This window comes from Rissa tridactyla, chromosome 23, assembly GCF_028500815.1.
Source record: "Rissa tridactyla isolate bRisTri1 chromosome 23, bRisTri1.patW.cur.20221130, whole genome shotgun sequence".
In the NCBI taxonomy this organism is placed as follows: domain Eukaryota; kingdom Metazoa; phylum Chordata; class Aves; order Charadriiformes; family Laridae; genus Rissa; species Rissa tridactyla.
In genome coordinates this window covers 3,963,441-3,985,837 of record NC_071488.1, presented here as the reverse complement: position 1 = coordinate 3,985,837, position 22,397 = coordinate 3,963,441, and the positions used below count along the sequence as shown (strand labels likewise).

General features: G+C 43.7%; 1 protein-coding gene across 7 annotated transcripts in view; it reads left to right on the top strand.

Annotated features, from left to right (window-relative positions):
* The window catches only part of ASH1L (ASH1 like histone lysine methyltransferase), a 64,602-nt gene extending 42,708 nt beyond the window's left edge, over positions 1 to 21,894 (top strand). For 6 of the 7 annotated variants that reach the window (XM_054182950.1, XM_054182957.1, XM_054182956.1 and 3 more), the window contains 21 exons: positions 911 to 984; positions 2,600 to 2,645; positions 2,870 to 2,978; positions 3,442 to 3,648; positions 4,651 to 4,797; positions 5,770 to 5,878; positions 6,087 to 6,248; positions 6,457 to 6,551; positions 6,811 to 6,968; positions 7,967 to 8,119; positions 8,589 to 8,643; positions 8,746 to 8,878; positions 9,335 to 9,583; positions 9,986 to 10,072; positions 10,345 to 10,435; positions 14,748 to 14,886; positions 15,495 to 15,667; positions 16,158 to 16,324; positions 17,468 to 17,508; positions 18,414 to 18,715; positions 19,573 to 21,894. In XM_054182950.1, the coding sequence (XP_054038925.1) occupies positions 911 to 984; positions 2,600 to 2,645; positions 2,870 to 2,978; positions 3,442 to 3,648; positions 4,651 to 4,797; positions 5,770 to 5,878; positions 6,087 to 6,248; positions 6,457 to 6,551; positions 6,811 to 6,968; positions 7,967 to 8,119; positions 8,589 to 8,643; positions 8,746 to 8,878; positions 9,335 to 9,583; positions 9,986 to 10,072; positions 10,345 to 10,435; positions 14,748 to 14,886; positions 15,495 to 15,667; positions 16,158 to 16,324; positions 17,468 to 17,508; positions 18,414 to 18,715; positions 19,573 to 19,664 (2,789 nt within the window). In that variant the 3' untranslated portion in view covers positions 19,665 to 21,894. The remainder of the gene's footprint in view (positions 1 to 910; positions 985 to 2,599; positions 2,646 to 2,869; positions 2,979 to 3,441; positions 3,649 to 4,650; positions 4,798 to 5,769; positions 5,879 to 6,086; positions 6,249 to 6,456; positions 6,552 to 6,810; positions 6,969 to 7,966; positions 8,120 to 8,588; positions 8,644 to 8,745; positions 8,879 to 9,334; positions 9,584 to 9,985; positions 10,073 to 10,344; positions 10,436 to 14,747; positions 14,887 to 15,494; positions 15,668 to 16,157; positions 16,325 to 17,467; positions 17,509 to 18,413; positions 18,716 to 19,572) is intronic. The other variant, XM_054182951.1, reaches the window with a different exon arrangement.
* The last annotated feature ends 503 nt before the right edge of the window (positions 21,895 to 22,397 follow it).

Here is a 22,397-nt window from a genome sequence, read left to right as displayed (position 1 = left end):
AGAACATGTTAATCTTGGCTAAAACTAGCCTAGCGCTTGTGTCGGGCTTCAGTCTTGTATTAACCAAGTATGTAATGGGTTAGTTTCCCTCTTTTGGGAAGAGGTTAGGTGTGACAGTAAATTTCAGAATAGAGACGAAATCTGCAATGACAGTAGTAATTTCTGTCTAAAATGAGTTTCAGTTATTGCTGAAGATACAGATCATCTCGAAGTCCTTCTGAAACATCTGTGAATGTGTTTGCCAAGTCTGAATTCGTTCTTAAGTCTCTTTTGGTAAAGGTCGTAGGAACCGCCTTGGATACTATTTTCAAAATGCGATTTCCCACCTTGCATGAGTGGTGCGTGCAGATTTTGTTCTCTGCACTAAATCATTGTATTCAGGTGTGCACAGAAAAGCTCAGAAGAGAGTGCCGACACCGAAGCGTTTACTGTAAGGCGCAGAGTTGTGCTCAGTTTTGTCGGTTATTTGCTGCTGTCCCTTCGGTAGCTGGCGTTCGATCACCCCTCCTGGGCCAGCGCCTGCAGGTCCTGCTGCCGCTCCTCAGGGTTTGCCTGGGGCTGCTGGAGTTCGATGGTGTCTGTAAGGTTCCGTCACCGAGGCCGGAGGCAGCTCCCCTCTGCCGCCTTCCTCACCCAGCAGCTCCCGTCCAAGCCGGCAGCGTCCCTCGCTGGTGACAAAGGTTTAAACCTTGGCTACGACGGCAGAGCAGAGCACAAAATACGGCGTCGTGGAGGGCTCTTCCCTGTGCCTGCCACTAACAAACAAAATGTTCTGGGAGGATTCTGCTCTTCTGCCTTTCCGACGTCGAGAGGCCCTCGCAGAATTTGGCAGGGTGCCTGGGAGCGGCTCTTTTTCTCCTGGGGATTTGTGAATGTGAGCGTGTGCGACTTACAAACCTTTTTGTTTCAGGAAAGTATCTCAGACAAAAGAGAATTGACTTCCAGCTGCCTTACGACATCCTCTGGCAGTGGAAACACAATCAGGTACAAGATAAAAAGTTACTGGCTTGCCAAGATTATGATCAGGAGTCTTAGAAAGAAAATAGGAGGACTCTTATGTGAAAGCTTTGTTTATATATCCTGTATATTTATGAATATTCTTGTTGCTGCCACTGTATGAGGAAGAAAGGGATTTGCCTGTGTATTTAATGTGAAGAGTTTCCATTATTCCGTCTCTTGCAAAATAGCAATCCTGCGGGTTTCTGCTGAAGAAAGTCCTTGATTTTGCTGCAGACTTTTATTCTGGTAGCGAGCCGGCGTCCTGCCCTCATCTCCTTTCAGACGCCTCGGGAGAATTCAGATGTTCTGCCAACAGCAGCGAGAAATTTCAGGCCTTATTTTTCTTGGATCAGTCCCAGCAGAGTGGAATTTATTTTTCACTTGCAAGCTGAAATTTTCATACTGAGGAAAAAAGAGAAACTGCCTAACAGTCTCATTCTCTTTAAAGAGCTTTAAATATGTGCAAACCTAAAAATAGGAATATTTTTTTCCCTGAGAAGTTTCCACCAAGTGATTTAGCAGAGGACTGAAGGCTGGAGGGTAAATCTGTCCCCAGCTCTACAGCAAGAAAGCGCTCCCAAACATGTAACTTCAGCATGTACATGAGCAAGACAAATCCCGGGTGGTTGTGGCTCCCACTACTCTGTGAAACACCACCAAAATCTGGTCTTAAAGCAGCGATCGTGGACATTTCAGCCAGGGACAGTTTCTAGCCGTGTATTGAAGATTACTTACATCTGCTTATCTTACCTATTCAATGTTGCATAACTAATAAATATATACGGTCTGTTTCCTCACCATTTTCCATACCTACCTAGAATAGTGAAAGCCCTCGCAGAGTACTTCTGTTTGTAGGGGGGTTGGGTGGGTTGGTCGGTGCCTATTGCCACGTACGTTACTGAGGGAGGGCTAATAGCACAGTAAATGTGGGCGAAATATGTAATAATTGGAAATTAAAGCTTTCCTTAAAGCTTGTTTGAAAGGATCGAATGTATACGAAATTATGAAATGTGATCTGTGCATCCCTGTTCCCTCCAGTCATCTCCATTGGCAGAGGAAGTCTCTCTAATTAGGAGACGAATCTGCGTTTCTCTTGGCTCCTACCTGTGGTCACCGTTTTCACAGAATCATTTAGGTTGGAAAAGACCCTTAAGGTCATTGAGTCCAACCGTTTTGATAAGCACCTTAAATTTCTTTTTCGCTTTTTTAAGGGTTGGCACGTGGTAATTCCACCAAAGTTGCTTTCTCCAAAGTAGATTTAAATAATTACTCTTCGGTATTGAAAGGACAGCATTGTTCCAGATAGTCTGTCCTCGTGATACCTGTTATCCATATTGCTCTGTACGGATAGTATGGAAAGAATAAACAATATGTTAGAAAAACTGCTCGCTTATCTCATTGAGCCAAAGTTCTGCTTATTCAGATCCTTTTTCTTGACCTATTTGGTAACGTAGCTGGAGCCTAAAGAAGAAAATGCAGACGGATTTTCTAGTAATGTTTACAAAACTGTTACGTATGCACAGAACATCATTTCCCTGATTCTTTTGAATAACAGATGCGCTTATGCAATGTATTAACATCTTGTTTCTCTTCCTTTTAGCTGTATAAAAAGCCAGATGTCCCACTTTATAAAAAAATCCGTTCTAGTAAGTAAAATCTTATTACTGAAATGTGTGAACTGTGGAATTTTCACCATGACACCCCTCCTTTCTGCCGTGCTCTTCATCCTACCGAAGACACTGCCACCCTCTTTTTTTGCTTTATGTAATTGGAATGAAAATATTATAGATAAATAGTTCTACTTTTTCACCTGGAAAGAATTCTTTTCCCTGTTTGGGTTTGTTTTTTTGTTGTTTTTTTTTTTCTCCAGATGTCTATGTGGATGTCAAGCCCCTCTCTGGCTATGAGGCCACTACCTGCAATTGTAAGAAACCAGATGATGACAACGGAAAGGGCTGCGTGGAGGACTGTCTTAACAGGTTAGAAATGGGTTGGAATCATAGAATCATAGAGTGGTTTGGGTTGGAAGGGGCCGTTAAAGGTCATCTAGTCCAACCCTCGAGTTGACTGGTTCCGATAAGAGAATTTCAATAGATGTATTATTTCACATCAGCTACTAGTATCTTAAGAAAAGAGCTGTGATGGGTGCAACCCCAGTAATAAAAGTGTTGTTACAGAGTGTCCAGGGGAGCTTTCTGCTGCATGTATGCTCCACTGCCTCTTACTTCAGAGGAAGACCCCATGAAAAGCTCCTTTCTGCTCTTTCAGTAGCAGCGAGAACCAGGCTGGGAATCTTGGTGTGAATTATACCTTGCAAACAAGAAGCATTTTAGTTCTTTAATAACTTTTGTTTAACAGAGGAATTTTATTTTTTTTTTCTTGTATGATAGATCTGAAGGTATGCTCTTCTCCTTCCTTTAACTTCTTTGTTTTTTATTTTAGGATGATCTTTGCTGAGTGTTCACCCAACACCTGCCCTTGTGGTGAACAGTGTTGTAATCAGCGGATACAGAGGCATGAATGGGTGCAGTGCCTGGAAAGGTTCCGGGCTGAGGAGAAAGGATGGGGTATTCGTACCAAAGAACCCCTGAAAGCAGGACAGTTTATCATTGAATATCTGGGAGAAGTTGTTAGTGAGCAAGAATTCAGGTAGAAATATTTATTTGCTGCTTTGGCATGGAAGGCTCAATAAATAGCATCTGTTCTCATTGCTGGGAAATCCTTAGACAGAAACAAAGGGGGAAGTAAGGGGGGGAAAAAATGCTTTTCTGGTCACAGCCACCAGAAGGAAGGCTTAGAATTCACCTTTTTTGATCAACCGAGTTTTTCTCAGTAAAATAGAGAGGAACGATTAGTGTTTGGAATGCATCATCTGCCACATCTGCTCTGTAAATGCCCGATGCCACAAGTGAACGTGAATTTGACGAAATTACGAGCCCTGTGCAGGATTTGAACTCTGCAAGGTAGAACTGAGGGACAAGAAGGGAAGCGGGCTTTTGCAGATAGGTATAAAGAAAAAAGACCCAGTGGGAGCATTAATAACCAACGAAAGAAAGAAATTGCTTTCTTGTTAACATCATAGCACCCTAGGGCCACTGAGGTTGGAGGGACATACTTGCCGCTCTCCGAGCTCCATCAGAAAACAAGCGCAATCTTGTCGTTCAGAGACAACTGCGAACACAGCCGACTCGGTACTGGTGCTCCCTTGCTAACGAGAGGTAGCTGTAATCCATGGACGTCATTGCAGAGATTGTGTCCGGTCCCAGATGATGAAAGGGAGGAGCTGATTGTTGTACACATGCGTACATATACACACCAAAGAATGTATACTTGCATTTTCTCTTCCGTACACAGGTTACCAACATGAAATGTATACAAATAATCTGCAGAACCCAAAAGGGAGCATTCCAGAAGAGCAAATTTCTAAATTCTAATCCAAGCTCTGTCAATGGCCTTGACTTATAAAAATAGGTATAATAATGGTTTTCCTCCATCTGTAGGTGTACGGTTCTATAAAATATAAAAGATTATAATTGCTTTTTCTTCAAAACTCTCTCTCAGAATTCTTGAACGCGCTATTACTATGTTACTCCCTGTTGGCTTTGCAGCAACAAGCAGAATGACAAATAACTTTCCTGTGTTGCTTCCTAGGAACCGGATGATTGAACAGTACCATAATCACAGTGATCATTACTGCCTGAATTTAGACAGTGGAATGGTGATAGATAGTTATCGTATGGGCAATGAGGCTCGTTTTATCAACCACAGCTGTAATCCTAACTGTGAGATGCAGAAATGGTAAGAAAACCATATTCTATTTACTGGAAGACTGATATGGCAGTGACTAAGATATAGATAACCAGATCATCTGAGAGAATCTGACCTAAAATTAGGGAGGGGAATCGAGCTGAACAGTGTAAATAATATTTACTGTCATGCTTGCATTGCACAAGAGGCGTAACGTAATGTTTTCAAGTGTTGGACGTTTTGGAGACGGGATCCAAGTTCTCTGGCAAGGCAAATCCAACGCTGTTGTTTGTCATACTGTTAACCTGCTAGAAATTTTGAAGGCTGGGTAATGCCGTAAAATAATCTACGTGTATATATTATTTCCTTCTGGCAATTCAAATATTTTTTTAAAGCAGGCAAAGAGGGAAGTAGTCTGATTTTGGCACACCCTGTGTCATACCTGTTCTATGGTATCAGAAAAAATCCAGTGCCAGACTAGTAGGAAGTACTTCTGAACGGTCTGTAGTGAATAACTTACAGTGAAATAGCAGGTGGTGGTAAGAGGAATCGGCTGTGGTGGCAGCAGAGTAGCTTGGAATTCTCAGATAACTCTAGTGGACTTCAGCAACAGTAATCACGTTTTAAATTTTAAAATCCAACACAAAGAACAAGTAAAAGAATTGGAGAGGCAGTTAATTTTAGTACCTTCTGTGAAAAGAGGTGTGGTGTTCAGTGTGAGCTTTGATTTAGGCTGAGGGCCGCAGTCTTGGCGGTTGATCGGTAGATCTGCTGTGAGAGCCAGTACAGTTTGTAGCTTCTCTATTTGAAGCACAACTTCCTACTCGTTGTAAATGCAGTATTCCCTTTATTGGCTTTCAAAGTTTATTGTAAGAGATAAACAAGAGAATGGTAACAGAGAAGAACAAGCACAACGCAGGGCACAGCAGAAGTGTTTCCTCCTGTCGCGAACACTTCCACTAAGTGGACAAAGACAAGTTTCTTTTTAATGATTGGGAATATTTTATTGTACTTTCCCCGCAGGTCTGTTAATGGTGTTTACCGAATTGGATTGTATGCGCTTAAAGACATGCCTGCTGGTACTGAATTGACTTACGACTACAATTTTCATTCATTTAACGTTGAAAAACAGGTAGGGATCACAGTGCAAGACCTCGAAAAGACGCACCAAGGGCAAACAGTTCTGTACAGTTGAAGGTCAATTATCAAAACCTGTTGTGTTGTATTTGACAGAACAGGTTGTTTATAATATTGAGAGATAATTTAGAGATAATTTCAATATTTTGGGTTTTATTTAAAATAATTTATCTTTTTTTTTTTTCACCTTACCTTTTCTAAAGCAACTCTGCAAATGTGGTTTTGACAAATGCAGAGGAATAATTGGGGGTAAAAGTCAGCGAATGAATGGACTTTCAAGCAAAAGCAACCAGCCTGTGAGCACCCACAGAAGGCCTGGGCGGTCGAAAGAGAAAAGGAAGTCAAAGCACAAACTAAAGAAGAGAGTAAGTAGTGAAGACAGCTTTTTTCATGGATAAAGGTTAATAGGCGATCAGTTTGTGCCATCAGACCAAAAAACTGTATTTGTATATTTTAAACTTCAGAGAAATGCTACAGAGAAATACTAAAGGTTCTCTCTTGGGAACTACTTTTACGGCTTTGCTGAGCTCTTGGCACAGTTTTTCCTGTCTATCAGAATGATCTCTTTTCCAGAGGGGCCACATGCCGGAGGAACCCAGTGAAAGTGTGAATGCACCCACACGGCTGACACCACAGCTGCAGATGAAACCCATGTCTAACAGAGAAAGGTAAGGAATGATTTCGGTGGGATTTTCCTCAGAAATGAAGTGTTGTGCAAATGTTAAAACTATATTTTTCTGTAAGATAGGACATCATGAAATGTCTGAGTGAGCAGTTCTTATTTCTTTAACCAGTTAGGATGGGATTCCTCTCCACTGAGGAGAGAGGTACAGAAGAGTACCTCTAAGTATCTGTCTTTTTCCCCATATCAAGGAACTAATTTTACAGTAAGAAGGTGATTCTTGAAAGTTTTTCTAATTTCTGTAGGAATTTTGTGCTAAAACACCATGTATTTTTGGTACGAAACTGGGAAAAGATTCGACAAAAGCAAGAGGAAGTGAAGCAAGTCAGCGATAATATCCACACCACATCGCTGTACACCCGCTGGAACGGGATCTGTCGGGATGACGGCAACATCAAATCTGGTGAGGCCAACACAGGTTCTCCAGGTTGCTCCATGGAGCACCTACATGACGTGCCCATGAAGCTTTTAAGCTCACTGTGTGTATAAATCAGTTGTAGAGTTACTACAAGATCCGCGTACCTTTTGTAATACACCCGGGGAATGCTGTACAGATGAAATACCTATATAAGTGTCTGTGTGCGTGTGCCCCTTACGCAGCAGAGTCAGACAGAAGCCCTTTCACTATTTCAGTGTATTTTTTGCATTATGAGATTCTGTAGTTTCCTCTGAAACATTTCATGCTGTTTTCCTAAGAACGAGAACTTTGTACTGTATAAACCATTTGTCCGGTTGCTAGATTCACCCGTGTTCCTCCAGCAGCCCCGATGTCTCAAGTCCTGGTAGAAGTTGTCCTGTCTCACGTTTCATCAAGAGTGGCTTAGCAGAGGAGGAGGATTTAACATTTTCCGTGGTTGGACCCCTACAGAGAAGGGCTGCTTTCTGCTTTCTGTATCCCTAACCCAGAAACAGTTGCACTGACTTTGAAAATTGTCATTTATCCCCATAATTCGATGGATTTCAGGCCTTCAGAGAACAAAGCTTGTTGGCATGCGGTCAGTTATGTGAATGGTACAGAATGACTATCAGAAAAAAGGTATTAATCCTGCTCCAAAAATAGCACTCTATTTGTAGGACTGTAGTCTTCACAGCCATGCAGGGTTTGGTCCCCACTCTCAGGTACAGGAGAAGTCGGGAAGCGAGTGTTTTGGGTGAATTCAATGACATGCTTTATTTGCTCCAGCAACATCAAATGCTTTAATAACCAGCCTAACCACTTAGGTGAGCTCTAGGCAGTGAGAGCCAGCGGGGGAATACGAAACTGAAGCCTTTTGCTGTTACAGTAGCTTAGAAAACATGTTCATTTTAATGATTGGCGATGGAGTTGATGGATCGAAAAAGATGCTGCAATTTGATCTTTAATTTTTTGTTTAGAGATAATTCTTTTTTGCCCTCTTTCAGATGTCTTCATGACCCAGTTTTCAGCCCTTCAGACCTCCCGCTCTGTGAGAACACGACGCTTGGCAGCAGCTGAAGAGAATATTGAAGTGGCTCGTGCTGCCCGCCTAGCACAAATCTTCAAGGAAATATGTGATAGTATCATATCCTATAAAGGTGAAGGTGACACTCCTAAAAAAGTCTCCATGGAGACTTTTTCAGCCTCTGGAACAATGGACTCTGACTAGAAAATACTAGAAAAAAAGGAGTTTATTTCAGGATGTTAAATAACCTTCCTTTTATTTTTTTTTCTTTTTTTTGTTTTCCTGCTACCAGTATAATCGCTTTGCTTTATCCTCAACCCCTTCCTTTGCCATCAGAGCCTGCAGTTGTTGCTATCCTTTTAAATTGATTCTTCAGTAGTTCATCACACTGGTACAATTGACAGACTTGCAAGGAAGCTCTCCTCTGTTTTGATACGTGTCGTCCGATTACAGCAACCAACTTCTAGAAATACAACAGCATTTCAATTCCCTGTGCCTCAGATAGTAGAAGAGCCTTTTTTTAACCGAGATTATATGTTAGTTACTTGTCTTTTTAAGTTTTTCTCAAGTAAATGTTGGTAAACTGTGTGTTCCTGTTACAGATTCCTCCAGGCAGGCTCTGGCAGCTCCTCTCCTGAACCTGCCCCCAAAGAAAAAGTAAGTACTTGCTTCTCAGAGCAACCCATATTTTTCTATAATGGATTTGCACAGCTTTGAATTGCTAGTGAAAATGACGTTGCGCATACCTTCCCATTTTAGAAATGCAGACTATTATGAGAAGATCTCTGACCCATTGGACCTTGCCACAATTGAGAAACAGATCTTGACTGGCTATTATAAAACTGTGGAAGCTTTTGATGGGGACATGCTGAAGGTCTTCCGGAACGCAGAGGTGAGGCTCTTTCTGGCCTTAAAGCTATCGCATAGACAGTGGGGTTACACCCTCATTTAATGCTCTTGACTTACAGCAATAAAAGAAGAAAAATATTTTAGAGAAAGAGAACTTGTGATGATCTGTTTCTGATGAACGGACCTTGATAGCAATTCATGTGCTTCAGCTCACTCCTAGGGCTCTGTGGCTGCCTTTAGTCAGTCAAGAACACGCGTGAATAGCTAACCTAAAGCAGTTCCAGTGTCTTTTGGAAGAGGTATCTTGTTCTTCAGTGTCGTACGTGAGATACGTGGACGTGCTGTTCAGAAGGAAGCAGGTGGGCAGGTGTATTCCACACGTGTGGCTGCAGCTTTAGTGAAGACACCTTTAAGGGGGAATGCAGACAGGGGGAATGCACCAAAAGCGTGGAACCTGGGGAGAAAAATATTTTTGTTTCTTTGTTTTGTTTTTATTCAGAAATATTATGGCAGAAAATCTCCAACTGGGCGTGATGTATGCCGGCTACGGAAAGCATATTATAACGCTCGCCATGAGGCATCTGCCCAAATTGATGAAATTGTGGGAGAAACAGCAAGTGAAGCTGACAGCAGCGAGACATCGGTCTGTGAAAAAGAAAATGGTCATGAGAAGGACGAGGATGTGATCCGTTGCATTTGTGGCCTTTACAAAGATGAAGGACTCATGATCCAGTGTGAAAAGTGCATGGTGAGGCAGGGGGAACACGCAACGGAGCCTGGTGCTCTTTTTCCATCCTTTATAACCAGTTGAACTTTTACCAGGAGTTTCCACGTAGCTCGTAGCATTTGTTACCTCTTCAGGCTTTCATTTCCTCTCTAAAGGAATCGAGAGGTTCTGTTTTCACAGAGGAAATGCAGCTTGCATTTCTGAAACTGCCAGCAACTGCTGTCTTCAGGCAAATTAATTTGAACAATTCTGGGCTTTTACACTAACAGTTGCATGGGGATCTTGTCTGTCTTCTGACATAATGTGAAATAGTTCAAATGGGAAGCTTGTTTTCTCACTTTCCTTAGCATTTTTTGAGAAAATGCAATTTCTTAAATAAAACCTGTCACAGGAATTTCTAACTGGGGTGGTTTTGTTCCCTAGGTCTGGCAGCACTGTGACTGTATGGGTGTGAATTCGGATGTTGAACACTACCTGTGTGAGCAGTGTGAACCTCGATCCGTGAATAGGGTAAAAAAAAAAAAAGTCTCCTCTTTATTACTCTTTATTACTACAGTTATAAACTAAAGCAGCTCTTGCGTTTATATTTGTTGAGGTTGGCAAGACCAGTGTGAGATTCTCACTTTATCCTGTAGCTTCCTTGGTTTAGATTTAATCACATTAAGTGCCAGTTCTTCTTCTCTATCCACTTCTGCGTATTTCCAAAAGGATTTCAGCCCCATTTTTGCACTGATGATGGTGGGCGTCTCAGGATTTCCTTCCCTTTTTCTTTTTTCATCCAGGAGGTTCCCATGATTCCTCGTCCCCATTATGCCCAGCCTGGCTGTGTTTATTATATATGCTTATTACGGGATGATCTACTGCTGCGCCAAGGTATGTGCTAACTCTGGCGGCTGCTGTGATTTCCATCAGATAAGAGCGTGCAGAGATTTCTGGCATCAGCCCGTTCGAAATGCTTTTATCTTCTTACACGTAGAAAGCTGCACTCTTTGCTATTATGGGAGTGACCCACAGTAAGAGTTCTCACAGGCTGGTTGTGAAGAAACAGTAATTACCTTGAGCACAGACAGGGCTCTCCTCCTGGCCAGAGAAGGAAGATGCTGAGCCAACTTCTGGTAGTTAACATTTAGAAGTAAAGGCACAGGCGGCTATTAGGCCTTCGGTATTTAGGCTACGGATACACACAGGGTTAGAAAGAAGCCTATATAATTATAAAGAGAACTGCTCTTGAATGGGTGAAACCGGTTGGTGTGTTTACTAGAGGGGAATGGGAGACTCTTCAGGAAAATGGAGAATTAAAAAAAAAAAAAGGTCAAAGAACAGTGTGTTCTTTACCCCCTCTGCAGGATTCGAGAATTGGCATTCAGTCTTCACTGTTGCTCTGCACGGTGTATCCTGTCTAGAGTTCAGTGATTTGGTTTTCTCATTTCTTGTTTTGTGCTGGGTTCCTTGCTGGAGAGGAACTCCCTTCCTAGGGTCATATCAGTACTTACTTGTATGTTTTCTGTTAAAATGGATTATGTTTTACCTGGGGTTTGCGGCATCTTCCACTCACTCATAGCATTAAGGTGACTTTTGTCAATGACACGTTATATTTCATTCGCATACCTCTAACCTGATCTTGGTGACCTGACGTAGAGAAACGTTAGTCCTTACGTGGGTAAACTCCATGTGCCATCGGCAGAGGACAAGGGAGACCAAACTGCCACTGTTGGGCCCCAAATGCCCCTGCAGTTACTACCGTGAATAGCTTAAGCAAGGTGTATAACCAGAAGGTGCTAGAAAGGAATACACAGAGGAGAGAAAGGGGAAATCTGTGGATTCATTGCTGGTCTCAAGTTCTCCACCAAAGGTTCTGGGGCACGACACCTGCCTGTAGAAATCGTGATGAAGGCACACAGACATATAAAGCATCTTGGAGACAGTAGAAGAAACAGGTTTTTACTCCCTCTGGTTTCTAAAAGGTCATGTAATTTACAGATTCCAAGGTAAAAGAGACCATAGTGACCTTCAGTCCTGCAGGCACGTAGACTATTACGCATTTCCTACGTGTTGTGTATTAGAAAGAGGCCGATCTAAGGATAAAGGCTGAAGGTGCTTTTGACCATTGCCTTCCTTTGTAAGTTTGTCCACCCTCGCTGCTGGGGAGTTGTGGCTGTACGTTGAATTAGTTTGTCTTCCAGAGAACTCATGTTTTTGAGGAACGAGGCTGAAAAGCTTCCAACTGTGTGAGTGCACACACGTGACTGTGGTCACATCCCTCTAAATACTGAGGGCCCTTCAGTCTCTGGTTACGGGACTTGTTTTTTAATTTCTTGCTAATTCTACTTGATGTTCTTGAGTTATATATTACGGATGCGCTTCCTCTGCAAAAATTACCTAACACATAAAACCAGGAGGTTATGCAAATAGATCTGATCAATTGGTCCATCACATCCTGTGGAGTGAACAAAAGGTGCGACCTCAGATGCGAGTTGATAAACAGAAGTCAAAATGGATCTCGGAAAACCCACATAGCCAGAAACTGTCACGTGTCATTACCGTTGGTGCACCAGCAATGGCAGCCCCGTCTCTTCCTTGAAAACACGGAACTGTAAACTCCCTTTTTGAGACAGAGGGGTGGCTGTTTCAGTAGTTACTAACATCTGGAGAAACTTGAATTGAAATCAGTCTTCCTGATCCTTAGGGCAAGAGAGTGTCCGTGTACTAGAGTCGCTTCATTCTCATGGAAGAGGTAGGGAAGAAGAGTTGAAAGTAGCTAATTTAAAATAACAGCCAAAAATAGATGGACTTATTTACCTTCTGCTTGGGGTCAGCAGCTGCCCTCAGCGTGTACCTTACTTTTTTTTTTTTCTCTACAAGTCTTTTAAAGACATTCAGGAAGTGGGTTCCTTAAAAGTAATCCTTAACTTACTAAAAAGAAGATACTATCCCAGCTTTAGTTCAGATAGTGAGAAGAGCTCACACAAATGGTGAGTACAGGCTAATCACCAGCGAATACACGCTGAATCTTTGAAGAGCCTGCGCTCTGCTCGCTGGTGTGCAAGCCTCCGTCACTCTGTCTTCAGTCCGGTTTTTACTTGATGAAGTTAGAATAAAGCTCTTACCTCTCCTTACTACAACTACAGCTTCTGTTTCATAGGGATCCTGGTATACTAGAAGCTGGCTTCGTGGTCGTAGGCAGATGTCAGTGCTTTAAATCGGATGATTATTTTAATAGCGCAACGTGTTGTGCTCCACTGTCACAGTGACAGGTGACAACATAACACCTTAAAGCGATTTTTGCGCATGAGGAGTCCTTAGGAGCATCTTCTAAACTTACATACACGAGATTGATAATGAGATTATATTGACAAAAATATAATTACAGGTCCTTCTCTTTAATCCTAAATTTGGCTATAAGCTAAGGGAGGTGTTCACGAGCCTGGGGCCACGTTGCACTTGGTGGTTCCCCAGCATCTTTTTACTACGCTGTGGAAGTAACAGAGACCAAACCTGCTACTTAAATGACAGTAATGCACATGGAAGGAAAACAGACATAACTGCACATACCCCAAAATAGCTATGTGCTTAGGGGAAAAAAATCCAGGGATCGTTGCAATTCAATGGAAACGTAAGAGAAATGTTCAGCCTGAGTCAAAAAGGCAAACTGAGTATTAGAAGTTATTACGAACGAAACAGAAAAAGTAACCGTGCCGTTCTATGATCTTACGGTACGTCTGTGTCTTGCATGCTGTGTACCGTTCTTGTCATCCCGTCCCAAAAAAGAGGATCTTACTGCTTGTAAAAACAGGCCCGATGACAAGGATAATCAGATACGAAACATCTCTGCTGTGCGCAAAGTCTTCGCAGATGGTTTGGAGGGTGGTACAATAAAGGTCTGTGAAATCTGGAGTGGCACAGGAAAGGGCAAGAATGCAGGCATTAGGGAAGAAACACTGAAATTACCAGGTAACATATTTAAACAATAGGAAGTATTTTTTTACAAAAATGTAGCTAAACATTGCAACAGGAAGTTTGAGAGGTCAAGGGTATAAATGGCCCCAAAAAGATGAGACAAATCCTTGGAGGAAGGATTAACCTCTGCCTGCTGATGTCCAGCTATGGCCTTTAGCTCTAAAACTCCCTAAAACGGAGGTTAGAGGAAGCCTGAAGGGGATACCATGGGAAGGCTTTTCCTACGCGTGCCTTATTCCTATGCTTTTTCCTCCTAAACATCTGCTGCTGCCCCCTGTCCTAGCTAGAATACTACACTACGTGGCCTTTGACCTTACATGGGGTAGTTTTTCTTAAGTTTTTGTGTCTTGGCACCTTCTGGGTTTTTATTCATAAATAACAGAAAAGATGGAATTGGTTTTTAAATGCTATATACTAAACCCAATGATAGTTTCAGTAATACCGCGAGTTTTCCAAATGTTCTCCCTCTGTGACTCTTCAGGTTCTTTGTGAACGTTATTGGTTAAAGCTTTTCCCTAAAGGAGAAGGGCTTTTTGGACGGAGCCCTGTATTTTCGCCCTGTCAAATGACAGTCATTGTCCCGCAGAGAGGTGCAGTGGACAAGCCAGGAGGGCAGTCGAGCCTGGGCGGTGGAGAGCAAGTACTTTTAATGCTCTTTCACAGATCGGAGCAGAGAAATTTAAGAGTTAATTGGCTCATGGGATGAGATGAATAAATAGACGTTTAGGGACCTGTTTGGGGATGGCACTTGGGAAGGACTATTTTAGTTGCCAGGAGTGTCATTTTGTTCAGCCCTTTTTGAGTTCCGTTTACCTCTCCTGAGCTGCGCATCTTATTTCAGTTCTGCTGGTGCTTGGGGCTTCTCAGTCAATGATTTATTTTCTCACTAATAATCTTCTAAGTATCTTCTCCCTTAAATCTAAAGACTCATTTTTTAAATATCTTATGATCTGCCATAACTTACCATGATGTGTTGTTACCTGTTGGTATTTTCAGTCTGGGCGTACGATTCAGTTTATGTTTAGTTCTTGCTGTAAGCTTTTGTGAAGGCGAGCACGGTAACCTTTCCTCCTTTGCGGGTTCTGCCTTGGTTTTGCATCAGTCTTTACAGTTCAGCATTAAGTAGCTCTGTCGTGTTAGTTTTAATGAAGCCATTTGCTCCTCTATTTTTGGTGTGCCGGACTCATGAAAAGTTCTTTACAGGTGTGTATTTTGTGCCTATTGCCAGGTGATTGTGTTTACCTGATGAGAGACAGCCGTAGAACTCCAGATGGACACCCTGTCCGGCAGTCGTACCGGCTGCTGTCCCACATCAACAGGGAGAAACTCGATATTTTCCGCATTGAAAAACTCTGGAAAAATGAGAAGTACGTTCAAGGCATCTTTTGAATCTGAGACATCCCCTACACCTACCTGTCAAAGAACAGTAGTTCTGTGGAAGCTTAAACCTTGTCATAGCTTAAAAATGCAGGAGTGAACGTGGTTCGGTTACAAAGGCTTGGCGATTTCCCGCTCGTCTCTGCCTGTGTTCTACAGCTGCAAAGTAAAAACGTGTGAGGTTGGAGGTTTAGGCAGGGGCTAAGAGATACGAGTTGATGCACTTTCCTCACTGTTGGAACAGGCTGAGAATACGCGCTGACGGCTGAATCGGCTCAGCTAAACCATCGCTGACTTGCTCAGCCACTGTAACGTGATTAAATGCATCTGCCCCGTAGAGAGCGGCGCAGTAAGTCTGCTGTGTTCGTAAAAATCACACTAGGAGTATTTCCACTTACGGAAGGGAATCAAGTTGAACGTGTAATATTTGTGTGACTTCGCTTTTCCTAACAGAAGTGCAAGATAGATAATTCAAAATTGTGTGGAAGGCATTAACTAAAGCATTAACTAAAGTTGTATCACGGGCTTACAGAAATAGTCGTCTTTTTTTTTTTTCCTTCTGTTTCTCTCTTTCTCTTACCTTTACACCTTCAAACAGAGAGGAGCGGTTTGCATTTGGTCATCATTATTTCCGTCCACATGAAACGCATCATTCCCCTTCTCGGAAGTTTTACCACAATGAGCTCTTCCGGGTGCCGTTGTATGAAATTATCCCCTTAGAGGCTGTGGTGGGAACGTGCTGTGTTCTTGACCTGTACACCTACTGCAAAGGTAAGGAGACTTAACGGGATGAGGAAATAAATACGATACACCTTTCTAATAATTTGGGAAGTACCCTAAAATAGGAACTGCTGTTAAAAGGCTGTAGCCAATGTTTACAGGGTATCGGAGCTGAAGACGCGCTATTGCTTTAGCACGGGGACGGTGATTTCTGGTTTAAGAGGGCCGGTACTGAAGAGGCAGCACCCGGGGTGGGATTGTGGTCGGCAGGGAAGAGAAAATGATGGCAGTTGGTGATGATTTTTGTAAAAGTTTGGGTACTGTTTGATTAGGGCATACAGGTTTTCCTCTTAAATTGAACTACCAATGTGTCCACTATTACGATTCTGAATGGAGGAGAACAGAGAAGAATGCCTGCCATCCCACAGCACAGCTCCGACGGCCCCCTCTCCGGCACTGTGCGTGGCTTGTTCTTCCATACCGTGAATCCTCTTGAACCTGACGAACGTTCTTTCCTCTGTGCTTTGTTTTGAAACGGCAGGGCGGCCAAAAGGTGTGAAGGAGCAGGATGTGTATATTTGTGATTACCGCCTTGATAAATCAGCCCATCTCTTCTACAAGATCCACCGGAATCGGTACCCTGTCTGCACCAAGCCCTACGCCTTTGACCACTTCCCCAAGAAACTCACGCCCAAGAGAGACTTTTCAGTAAGTGTTTCTTCCCTTAGCTGCCTTGCTTTTTAGTGGAAGACTGGACGTGGTTTTGGAAAGCCCTCGGCTCTTTGTTTATGAATGAGGCTTGGTAAAACTAAGCATAGAAGCGTAGACAGTCTGGATGAAAAGTAGGCTAGAAAGCAAGCTTGGGAAGAAAAAGTGACTTAAAACAGAGAATATGCAGTTAAAATACACTGAATGAATGGTGATGTGTAAGTTTAGAGTCTGTGCTTTCTGACTGAAATCTAGATGCTCATTTCATTTAAGCCACTCCTGAGTGAAAGGAGCCTGAAAACTCACTTTTCAGTTGCAATTCTGCAACTGTAAAATAAATTTATGTGTTTTAGAGTCACACAACATTTAGTCCGGTGTGAGTGTGTTAGCTTTTCTGTGTTAGGCTTTCTCTCCTTTGGTTTAATTACTGTGTCTTAATAAACTTGCTTAAAAAATGGTTTTCAGCAGTACCTTTGAGGAGTGATTCCCAATACAGAAAAAGAGCATTTTCCCATTTCCGTTCCCTTGCTCTATCAAATGACACGCTGTTTACTTTATATATAATTCTCACAGAAAATGGATGTCTTATCAAAACCCCACCAGACAGGCAGGCAGCAAAATGGGGAAGTACGGTTTCCCTTAGCACCCTCCGTCTGCGTACCTGGTCTTTTCCCTGCCTCATTTTCCCCTGTTCCGCAGCAGTAGCGGCTCCTGGCTGCGCACGTCCCGCACAGCGCGGCTCTGGCCCTGAGCACGGAGGTGTTGGATCCGATACGTCTTTTGCAAGGGAGCACTTTTCTTCCTGGAAGCAGAGACGTTTTTGTAGTGAGTTTAGAGATTCTTCCGAACTTCTGCTGCGCAGAAAGCAAAGATGATTTTTATCGTGGTGGCCTATGGCTTGAAATTTATTTAACAGATATGAAGGATTAGATAATAAATCTGGCTCTAATATATCCTTATTACATGATTAAGCCTTCTCCTTTGAATTCATACGATGTGTGAGATTCGCCAGCGGTGCACTGGCATTTCCAGGGTCAGGTAGGCGAGTCCTGTGTTGGTACTTCCAGACTATTTGATAGACCAGCACTTTCTTCCACTGTGAATTTTATTTGGTATTAACCAAAATCTTTATTGTTGTTACAGCCTCATTATGTACCAGACAACTACAAGAGAAATGGAGGCAGGTGAGTCTTATCTACCAGATTGTTCGTTGAGAAGAGGTGAGATAATCCCATTGGTTTGTCAGGTGTCCGCTCTTTCCTGCCCATTTCCCCTGGGGGCTGTGGAAATAAATGTAAATTATTGAAAGCAGTCCTCTAAACTTTCGAAGAGATATAAGGGAACAAGTGAGGAGGGACAGAATATAGAAGCAGCCTTAGTGTTCCGTAATAATGTACGTAAGGAAGAGTACAGGAGCCGTTTCGAAAGTCAGCAAAAGCAGCTGAGTGGGGGAGACGGCAGAGCCCGGGACAAGAGCATCGGCCTCCCTGCGCCGAGGGAGATGGGATCCCTGAAGAGAGGGATGAACAGAGGGATCCCTGAACAGAGGGATGAACAGAGGGATGAACAGAGGGACGGACAGAGGGATCCATGAACTGAGGGATGGACAGAGGGATGGACAGAGGGATGAACAGAGGGATCCATGAACAGAGGGATGGACAGAGGGATGAACAGAGGGATCCATGAACAGAGGGATGAACAGAGGGATGAACAGAGGGATCCCTGAGCAGTGCCCGTTGTAGGGCCAGGGCTAATGCACTCTCTTTAAAAATACCCATCAAGAGCCCAGACTGTTGCAGAAAAACACCCGTAAGTGCTGAGCTCAACTATTTTGGAAGAGAAAAACCTTTAGAATGGAAATGAAAAAGCCATTTGTTTTTAAGAGACTGCATTTGACATTATGCAGACGAGGTTATGGGAATGTAGCCTCCCGCCGACAGTAACTAGAGGGTTCGAATGCGTGTTTCAAGTCCAGCGACTGAGACTCCAGAAAGGCCCCTGCCTGCTGGGACGTCTTCGCTCACTAGTAATTGGCCTTTCAGGTGAGCGTCTGAAAAACTGTGTATTTAAACCCTTCTTTTCCTGCTAGATCGTCCTGGAAAACAGATCGCTCAAAACCACAGATTAAAGACTTAAACCAAGAAGAAGATTCTCTTCCGCCCATTGAGGATGTGTTGGGAAACCAAGACCAAGCTTCAAGCGAGATGCCCAGCCTAGAGGAGCCGGAAAAAGAGGCGCTCTCTGGTGAGACCTGCGAAACCGATAAAAAGGTGGAAGAAAGCAATTCCGACACAAGGCAGCTGTGCACTCCAGAGGAAAGGCGGCACCTTCAGAGAGAGAGGCTTAATCAAATCCTGCTAAACCTCTTAGAGAAAATCCCAGGGAAAAACGGTGAGATTCTGTGTTCTGATTACACAGTAGCTTTTCTTCTACAGGTTTCTTTTCAGTTCGCTGCAGACCCTGTTGATAAAATAAATGTTTTTGTATGAATTTATTACCAGTGGACGTGATTAATAATTAGTTTTCTTTGCAGCAATGTTTTCTTTTGTAACAGTAGCAATTTCCGCTAAATCTGAAGGAAATTTCTTAAGACTGACATTGTGTTTTGTGTAACATTTTTAGTAACAACAAAAACTTTCTAAAGACAAATTTCCCCCCATAATTCCGTGCTTACACCTGAGAAACACAACAGGCACGCAAAGAAAGACTGAAGAGAATTTGGAAAGTCTCTTTTGACCTTTAATGAGCTTTCCATTGGGTTCTAAGTAACTTCTGGAGGTATTGTCTAAGCTGCAGAATAAGGGTGCAGCGGTTGCAGGGGTTAAGTTTATCTCTGTTTTTAATTTGAAGCCTAGACTCGTAGGATGGTTTGGGTGGGAAGGGACCTTGAAGGTCATCTCATCCCACCCCCTGCCCTGGGCAGGGACACCTCCCACCAGCCCAGGCTGCTCCAAGCCCCGTCCAGCCTCCCGGGCCGAGGATGGGGTCGGTCCTGTCTCTTTCGTGTACCGGGAGTTAGTGCAAAATAATGGTGGACTCATGGAATAATTGAGGTTGGAAGGATCTTTGGAGGTCACCTGGTCCAAACATGACTCAAAGCAGGCCCAGTTTCAAACTGGACAAGGCGTCCGGTGGAATTTCGAATATCGCTATGGGTGGAAACATCCTTGAAAGAGCCATGGATAGGGAAAGAGGAAACCTGTTGCCCGTATCGCCGCTTTTTACCAAAAGCCTGTGGTCTGTTGCAGCTATCGATGTCACTTACTTGCTGGAGGAAGGATCAGGAAGAAAGCTGAGGCGACGCACTCTCACCATCCCGGAGAGCAGCTTCAGGAAGTGATGCCGCGAGAGGAGGCTGCAGTCTGGAGTCTGCCGCAAGGTCTGCTGAGGACTGAGGGCAGGAGCCCAACTTCCTCTGCGCCAGCCAAGGAAAAGAGAGCAGCAGAAAACGGACAAATATACAAACAGTTAGCACTTAGACGTCTGGGTTGGCAGGTCGCCCTGCCCTGCTCTGCAGTGCTCTTATGGTGTGTGTGTTGTTGGGCGTGCCTTGTATTGGTGTTAGGTACTGAGGAAAACCTCGTGGTCATTGTCCAGGATGGTCAAATTTAATTTATTTTTGCTTGGTATTCCCACTCAGAGGAGAGAAGAGGAAAAAAAAAAAAAAAAAAAAGAATTAAAAAATGGGGAGGTAGGAAGGATAAGGACTGGCTTACTCTGATGAGAATATTCCCCGTGTTCACCGAGTAACCTGTGGTTGTACAAGGTACCATTGGCACCGCCGCGGCCCACGGCAGTGAGTGAAAACCAGACCGGGGGGGGCGGGGGGTGAAGACCCAGTGGCTTAAAATTAAAGGCTGCCCTAAAGTTGTGGCCTCAGGTTTGCACAAGTTCCAAGACGAGAGAAACGTACCCAAACGTGCGAAGGGTTCGCCGTGGAACGGCCGGTGCACGCCTGTACCTTTGGTCTGTGCCGAGGAGAAACTCCAGAGTCCCCTCGGAGCGGAGCGCGGCAGGAGTCGGCTGGTTGAGGCACTTGCTCTGCGTCGGAGAGGGGGGAGGGGGCGGGCTGTGATTTTTTTCACTTTTTTTCTGCAGAGAAATTTTATAAAGCGAGTCAAATCCTGACGACACCATTGCTGTTGGTTTTTTTGATAAGCTGTGGTTCTCGTGCGTCTAGTGTGTTGTGCAAATTAAAATCTGTTAAAAGAAAAAGAAAAGGCAAAAAAAAAAAAAGGAAACCTTCACTACATGAACCGTCAAGCAGTATTCAGAGCGAGTATTTGTTGTGAACTGTAGAATATATCAACTGCTAACACTATTCCTGTGTTCTGGTTGTACAGCTTAAAATGTCCGTCTCTTAAATTAAGAGACAGCGTACCTCGCGCCGCCCTCTCTCTCTGCCCTGGTGAAAAGTATTATTCCCGAAAGCAACAGCCGAGGCGCCGGTTTCCCGCTGCGGGACACGGCGCTTGCCGCGACGTCCCCGAGGCGCTGCCGCGGGACCCTGCCCGCGCCCCGCCACCTTCCCGGCCCGCGGAGCCCCCGCGCTGTGGCGAAGGGAGGGGGTGCTCAGCGTACGCTGCCCCTTGAAAATGGCTTTGCTTTCTTGTCTTTCGGACGTACATATGCATATACAGTCCTGTTTTAGATGTTCTTATAAGAAAACCAGTTTTTAATGTGCCAAGTTGTATATATCTGCTGCGTGGATGTAAAGCAATACGGTAGTTACATGTTCCTTTTTAATGGACCAAGCTCGTCCTAATGTACATTCTTGTTATTATTATAATTATTTTACTCTTAGTGGAACATGACTCATTCCATTAACTTTTACGTGTTGATTTAAAAAGAAGAAAAAAAAAAAAAAAAAGAAAGGAAAAAAACCCTTTGAGAAAAAATATTTTATTAAAAAAAAAAAAGAAATAAGAAAATAGTTTGGAATATTTTCTTACTGTAGAGAAGCACTGTACAGTACCAGGAACCCTGAGTATAAAATACTCGTGCGTGTAGTAGGAATATCGCATGTCCAAAATCTTGAGTTGTCTCATTTAGTTTAAAACAGAAATCATTGTCTCAAATGGTGTTAAACACTAAAAAGTTTTTAAAAAATAAAGTGCGTACAGAAGCGAGACACTAGCTCTGTCATTTTATCTTTCTTTTGTTGAAAGACTAAACAAAATGTTTTTTAGACAATCAAATGTTAGGTAAGTGCAAAGAATTGTTTTTCTTACTGGTGTAGAAATTAATGACTTTTTTTATTTTTCGGTTATTTTATAATAATGAGAAGACCGGTGTGTCACCAGGATCGCTGTTTTAAGACCAGGAAGCACTACATTATTGCAAATAGATATGAACTCTTAGTCTGCATGGGTGTAGGCTGTGTGATTGCTGAAAATAAATGCTGCTAATATATTTCCTTTTTACAAAGCATATCTAAATAGATCATTGTTTTGATGTTAATCTTTGTAAATTATGTATTACCAATTTTAACATTGGATGTAATTGCATAAAAAGCCTGCATCTCAATCCTGAGAGAGTCTAGTATTAAATGGAAAATCTTTTCCTATCGATGACTTTTGTGGGGTTTTCTTTGACGTCCCGGCTTTTCTTTTCGTGCCGCTTTGTCTGGGCCGCTCCTCTCTCGGTCTGACCCTTCACGGCCGCTGCCCCGGGGCTCCTCCTGCAGGTGCCCCTTTGCCGGGGGGGGTGGCATTTTGGGAGGGCTGGACGTGACGCTGCTGGTTCCGCTGGTCAGAGCGTGGCAGGAGGGAGGATGGCGGCGTACGCGCAGAGGGACAGGAGCAGCGTCGCGGCCGCCCCGGGTGGCAGGGCCGGGGGGTACGTGAACCGTCCCATCTGCAAGCGTTGTGCTGGTCCCCGAATAAGAACCCCTGGCTCCTCGAGCCGTCGCCTCCCGCGCCTGCTGGGGTACGCGCTGTCAGCACCGTTACCGCGTCTCGCGGGGGCAGCGCGGGTGCCACCGCTGAAACCAGGCCGGAGTCGGCCCAGAGCTGGGACTTGGGGCACATTCCCTCCCTCTCCGAGAAGGCCGGGAGGCTGGAACGGCTCAGCA